This window comes from Mus pahari, chromosome 8 (genome assembly GCF_900095145.1).
Source record: "Mus pahari chromosome 8, PAHARI_EIJ_v1.1, whole genome shotgun sequence".
In the NCBI taxonomy this organism is placed as follows: Eukaryota; Metazoa; Chordata; class Mammalia; order Rodentia; family Muridae; genus Mus; species Mus pahari.
Genome location: NC_034597.1, coordinates 6,780,938 through 6,787,896, shown reverse-complemented (window position 1 = coordinate 6,787,896; position 6,959 = coordinate 6,780,938). Strand labels below are relative to the sequence as shown.

General features: G+C 44.9%; 1 protein-coding gene across 1 annotated transcript in view; it reads right to left on the bottom strand.

Annotated features, from left to right (window-relative positions):
- The window catches only part of Nek10 (NIMA related kinase 10), a 177,624-nt gene that overhangs the window by 133,290 nt on the left and 37,375 nt on the right, over positions 1-6,959 (bottom strand). Inside the window, exons 12-14 of the mRNA XM_021203868.2 lie at positions 4,166-4,305; positions 2,640-2,701; positions 466-543 (exon numbers count right to left, since the gene is read on the bottom strand). Coding sequence (XP_021059527.1) covers positions 466-543; positions 2,640-2,701; positions 4,166-4,305 — 280 coding nt within the window. The remainder of the gene's footprint in view (positions 1-465; positions 544-2,639; positions 2,702-4,165; positions 4,306-6,959) is intronic.

Here is a 6,959-nt window from a genome sequence, read left to right as displayed (position 1 = left end):
TGTGTGTGTGTGTGTGTGTGTGTGTGTGTGTGTGTGTGTGTGTATGTGTCTATGTCTGTGTCTGTCTGCCTGCCTGTCTGCCTCTGTCTCTCTCTGTCTCAGTGTATCTCTCTCTCTCTCTGTCTCTGTCTCTGTCTCTGTGTGTCTCTGTCTCTGTCTCTGTCTCTCTGTGTCTCTGTCTGTCTCTGTGTGTCTCTGTCTTTGCCTTTCTGTCTCTGTGTGTGTCTCTGTTTCTCTCTGTCTCTCTCTGTCTCCCCCGCTCCCTGTCACTGGTCGTCACTGGTTTTCATAGACTCCATCTGCAAGCACAGTCCTTCCCATCAGCACAGAGACCACTGCTAACCTGAACAATCCCCAAAAGTACGCACCATTTTGCCACAGGCTACCCGCATCTCAATACGCTGAGACCACAGGCTACCCGCATCTCAATATGCTGAGATTAAGAGCAACAGACGGGCTTATTACCTGTAATAGATTAGTTTGTGCTGCATTCGATTGTTTATTTGGTAAAATTAATTTTGCTATTGTATATACACCATTTTCCTAGAAAAATAAAGAAATCATGTATCAGTGACCATTAGCCATAGAGACAAGCAATTCAGAAGCAGTAAAGCAACCTCACAATAGTACAAACAAACAGGAAAACAATATTTAAAGGCACCAAGTCAATACTTATAAGTGCCAAAGACTGCAGAATTATATAATAGTTTTATATAATGACTTACATAAATTTGGCGTGATTTAAATGTTATAAAAACAAAGGATGGAGAATATGAAAAAACAAAGCAACTCTTTCTATTTAAATTATGGAGCTGGAGTGACAGCACAGTCAGTGATATGCTTGCTACACAAGCGTGAGGATCTGAGTTCAGTCCCCAGAGCTGAAGTTTAAAAAACAGTAGCCAGGCATGGTGGCACACACCTTTAATCCCAGCACTCAGGAGGCAGAGGCAGGCAGATTTCTGAGGTCAAGGCCAGCCTGGTCTACAAAGTGAGTTCCAGGACAGCCAGGGCTACCCAGAGAAACCCTGTCTCGAAAAACAAACAAAAAAAAAATGAACAAACAAAAGAACAAAACAAAAGATCACTACCCAGTGATCAGCTGGGTAGGGTGGCTTGCTTGTAATCCCAGTGCTGGAGGGGCATCACTGGCCAGCCAGTCTACCCAAGTCAGTGAGCCCTGTGCCAATGGAACACCCTGTCTCAGAAACAAGGTTGGGTGATGGGAAGTCAGCACATACTGTTCTGCAGAGGACCAGAATTTGGTACCTAGCACCCATGTTGGTGACTCACAGACGCCTGTAACTCCAAGTCCAGGAATGCAGCACCCCCTTCTGGCTCAGCAGGCACCAGTACTATCATGAGCACAGACCCACAAGCAAAGTCATCCATACATCATTTGCTTTCTCTTAATTTTTTTAAGTGGACATCTGATGAACACTAGCTCTGGCCTCCACACACACATGCATTGCACACCCCCACACATGAACAAACAGACACAAAAACAGACAGATGTACATACACTGCAAATTCCAATTTCAACTGTAAAGCATTGTCTCTCCCTTTCTGCTATTGATAGAGAATCCCCAGAGATTGTCTATTGTAAAATAGGTCTTTTTAAGAAAAGGAAGAAAATGACACAAACAAACATTCTAAAGAAATCAAGTTAACAGTGAAAACGGCACTGTTTTGGACTTACTACAACATACACATGGAGGTGAACTAAAACAGAACCCTGTTTCAGCCTTCTGCCAACTATCAATGTATGTTTGTGTGAACATCTTGTCTGCCTCGCCAAATATAACCTTTATAGCTGCAGCTATGCTGTAGATCATTTCATTACTCTGTTTTATTCATAAGTAAATTCATGAGAGGTGGAGCCATTTTCAGGGGTAGCTAAGCTGGCCAACCTGGACGTCCTTCCCCCTGGCCATGCTGCCCCCACCCCACCCCCACTTCCACCATATATTCTAAAGATGAAGTTGCAAGTATCTGTCTTTCCCTCTGTAAAACTAATCAAGAGGGAATTACTCCAACAAAAACTCAAATGAAAAGGACTGCAACTGATGCAGCGAGAAGATGCCGGCATAGGTCAGTCTCACGTGGTCTACGTTAGGTTGGGCTTCAGCTGCCAAGTTGACACGGCCCTCAGATAACTCTGCCTAGCTTGTGAGTGTGTGTGGTGCATGTTCTTGATTGTTAATTAATTTAGGAGGGTCCAGCACAGTGTGGGCAGTGCCACCCCAAGGCAGGTGGTTCTTGGTTATATAAGGAAGCAGGGTGAACAGACACCAGAGGAAGCAAGCCAGTAGGCAGCGCTCTTCCGTGGCTTGTGTCTCCATTCTTGCCTCCAGGTTTCCTGCCTTGAGTCCCTGCTCTGATTTCCCTCAGTGATGAACTGTTAGCTGAAGAGTCTGCCTGAAGCTGCTATTAGTCAGTATTTCATCATAACAGGAAAGCAAGCTAGAGTGTGATTCAACCAAGTTAACTGAGGAAGAACAAAAGTATAAAATGGAATTCTATACACTAAATGAGGAGAAATGTTAAAATATTTTTTAAACTGTATGATGGGTCCTCAAGCCAATATTCTGGAATACAAACTACAACCAAAAGGGCCTGGTCATGCATGATGTCCTTACCTGTACCACTTGGTGGGCATTGGTATCATTGAGAGCCAGCTCGGTGAGGGCCGCACAGCAGGCTGGGAAGGAAGCAACCAAATCTGTCATAATCCCCAATACCCAACATGTGCCCAGCAGTCATGAGGAATACGACACACTGGCAGGTAAATGAATGACTGCTTTCAACACAGTCCCCAAATCCTGGCGATCAGACTGTTTTCTTCACTGTAGAGAGTGACAGACTGTTACTCCTCAGGTCCAGGAGCCTTAGTGCCCTTTCTGCCCCCCGGCTGCCTCTCATGGCACTGTCTACTGAGACACAGTTCCTCCTCCTGAGCCCTTCTATGAACTCATGAACTTCCATCCATCACCAGGTAATTCCCAGAATGCCCTTCTGATTGACTTGCCATCAGTGTTTCACACGAGCAAAGCTGAAGCACAGGGTCTAGAGGAACATGGCTAATGGCACATGGCCTCGATAGAGGAAATACTCAGGTGCCACTAACTGTTTATCTTTCTTACTTATATGTGAAATGGGTGGTGTCAAGCAACCCATGGATGTAGACAGCCCCAGAAGAGTATGTGTACCCTAGGTACCTCACTGAGCATAATGCATAGGGAATTCCACCCTCCACATCTCTTGTGTCCCTCTTTAGGCACTGGCTCTCCCTATAATCACACTGTGGTTAGCAATAATTGCACCACTCTAAGAGCATCCAGAGAACCAGGAGCTCTAAGAGCAGCTAACATGGACTCTTGGGAATCTTTAAACAGGTAGCCCAGCACAAGACTGTAAAGACATAAAGGGCATTCTAAGTGCACACCAACGTCAAAAAGAAGAAAGATCTTAGTTCTCTGCCTTCACGTGTCTCTGAGGAAGCTTCTTAAATCTCCAGTAGGAAATAGCTATGAACAAAGCAAACAAGTTTTACGCCATTGCCCTCTGCCACGCCTACTCCATGACTCAGAGCCTCCCCAAGCTCCACTAGCCTCCAGTAGCCTGCGATCCTTCCCAGGTTGCTCCATGGTCCGGGCTGGCCAGAAGCACACACACTGCATGGCTGCTCTACCTAGCGCAGAGGTCATGCACCCTGATAAGTGCTTGCCAGAGGAAGCTCTACCAGGAACAGGTTTAGTCAGCTTGCCTTCAGCTTCCCTTCAGAAGGCCATGCATTTGTCAACTCTCTCTTCTCCTTGGATCTGGTGTGTGGAACAAGACCCGTTGTCCCTTTGGGAGGTGGGACATTTGTATTAAATAGGATACTCTAAGAAGAAGAAAACTGTAGGAAGCATGGTTCTAGCCTAGATCAATCCAAGTGCTTTAACCCAGCCGTAGCAGTGATCACATCTTTGTACAGTTAACCTTCCAGCCAAAGACCTGTACTGAAGAGGGCTCGGGCATTCACATGTTTTTACCATTACACATTGGGAATCCTAAAAACTGTATACACACCACACCACTATAGTAGTGTTCTAACAAGGGATAACAACACAATAAAGAATGCAGTCTTTTGTAACAAAACTCAGTCTTGTAAAAGAGATACCTGCTTGGAGAGAGACAGTATTTTCCTCAATTTCCCCAGGGCTTAAATCTTCTGACAAATGAAGCTGCTGGATGCGTCCTGCGGCATTTGCACTGGACAGGCTTCCGATGGAAGAACGGTCAGAAACAAAATTTCTGTCTCTATAAAAGGAAAGCAGTTGTTCAGGCCATTTACTCTTTTTCTTCTGCGTCTCAAACACAATGAAATGCCACAACAAACTCATATTTTGTATAATAAACAAACAAATAAATAGAATACTTTGCTTCCTCTGGATCATGGAGTTTCCTATGTTCTTAATTGCTTCATCTGCAAATTCAGTTAAAACCAAGTGTGTTGTACACTGTGAGATGGGAGGCCCTGCCCAACCTTCTTTAACCCTCATGGCTCAACTCTTGGGGGCACTGCAGTCTTTGTACTGGTGAATCTCAGTCAGGACACCTCTGAGTTCCTTTGTTTGTTTGTTTGTTTGTTTGTTCTCTTTACAACCCCATCCTCCCTCTCCTCCCAGCCCCACCCTAGCAAATCCCTCTTAGAGAAAACCAATCCTGCTGTGTCTTCAAACTGTGCTACCTTTCTGGTGCCCTGCCAAAGGAGTCTCCCTGAGCACAGCTTGAAGCCTGCCTTCACCTGGCCCTGGCCCTATCAGTCACTTCTGTCTGTTCTCCTCTTCTCTCTTGCCTCTGGCTGAAAGCACATTTTTAAAGCTTGCCCTCTGTTTGCCTATTCAAGACCTGGCCTGGTCTTCCAGTCTGCAGGGCTGTGGCCATCACCCAGCCATCATTTTCCACCTTGGCTTTGTGACTTCCTCCCTTCCAGCTCAATTACTCACCTTCAACCACAGCTCATAAATCTGTTCTCTCCAGTTCATCTGCTGTGCCCTGGGTGCACAGCTTCCCACCACAGACTCTCTGTCTCTTATCTGTTCTGCTCCCTTTGGTTTATATGGTTACTTTTTTTTTTCTCATGACATCAGCTGTTTGGGTCTGTACATTCTCACACATAACACAAATAGAATCTCCATGCTATCTGGGTCATTCTGTTCTTTCTGTCATGAGTTAGGTCAAGGAACAGCTCCTTTGATGGTCTTATCTGTGGACATAATTATCTTGGAGCTCTCTGTGGTGATCACAGAGAGCTCTCTGTGTCTGATCAGGAACGTGCCTGCCTTTGGAGGCTGCAAGTCTATGAACCTAGATGGGCCTCTGGAAAACTGCCCTGCAGCCTGTGAACACTACAGCCACCAGGCAGCTCTTCCTCTAGCACCTACCCTAGGTGGCCATTAGCAACCAGCTGGTGCCCAGCAGTCCTCCCAAATACCCAGATATATTAAACATCTAGCAGGAGTTGACATATATCACCTTCCCAGGGAAAAGTTTTCTAACACCATACCATGGATGGGGTTGGAAACTTAGTCCTCAGACATGAAGAACTCCTATCTTTCAGTGATATAAAATCCATGGCTTAGGGCACGGAGTCGGCGGACACACCCATGATCCCTAGCAGACTGCCCACGCGATCTTAAGATCACTGGTGAGTGGAACACTACATCTGCTCCAATCCAATTGTGAAGGGCCTGTGACAATGGGAACTAGGACACTAGAGCCCTTCCTGACCAGAGGCTCGGGTTTCTTTTGATCAGTGCTGGTTAACCTTGGTTTCAAACAGACCAGACAGCTCCAAGGTGCTCAAAGGAGACACCACTTCCAGGCACTGTAACAAGCCCAGGATCTTAGGACAATAGGATCCCAGGATAACAGGAACCGGGTCACACCAGTATTTGAGGGTATCAGAGGAGCTTGACTGCCAAGAACTCTGACACACCCAGAATATCAGGTTCACAGGAGCCTGCAATTGAAGGATCACAGAGAAAGCTGGTCTCTGAGGAGTCCTGAATCATCTGGGATTATAGGAAGGACAGGTTCCAATCAGATATATTGAGGGAAGCAAGCACTTGAGATAATCAGATGGCAGGAGGCAAGCATAAGAACAGAAGCAACAGAAACCAAGGTTACTTGGCATCATCAGAACNAAACTCTCCCACCATAGCAAGTCATGGATACACCATCACACCAGAAAATCAAGACATGGATCTAAAGTCACTTCTCATGATGATGATGATGGAGGATTTTAAAAAGGAAATACAGGAAAACACGGGTAAACAGCTAGAAGACTTTAAAGTGGAAACACTAAAATCCCTTAGAGAGTTTCAGGAAAACGCTGCTAAACAGGTAGATGGCCTTAAAGAATCACAGGAGAAAGGTAGAAAACCTTAAAGAACAACAGGAAAACACTGATAAACAAGTAGAAGTCCTTAAAGAAGAAACACAAAAATCCCTTAAAGAATTATAGGAAAACACAGCCAAACAGGGGATGGAATTGAACAAAACCATCCAAGACCTAAAAAGGGATATGGAAACAATTAAATAAAAAAAAATCAAAGTAAAACAACTCTGGAGATATAACCCCAAGGAAAGAAATCAGGAACCATAGATGCCAGCATCAGCAACAGAATACAAGAGATGGAAGAGAGAATCTGAGGTACAGAAGATTCAATAGAGAACATGGGCACAACAGTCAAAGAAAATGCAAAATGCAAAAAGATCCTAACTCAAAATATCCAGGAGATCCAGGACACAATGAGAAGACCAAACCTACGGATAATAGGAGTGGATGAGAATGAAGATTTACNACTTAAAGGGCCAGCAAATATTGTCAATAAAATTATAGAAGAAAACTTCCCAAACCTAAAGAAAGAGATGCCCATGAACATACAAGAAGCCTACAGAACTCCAAA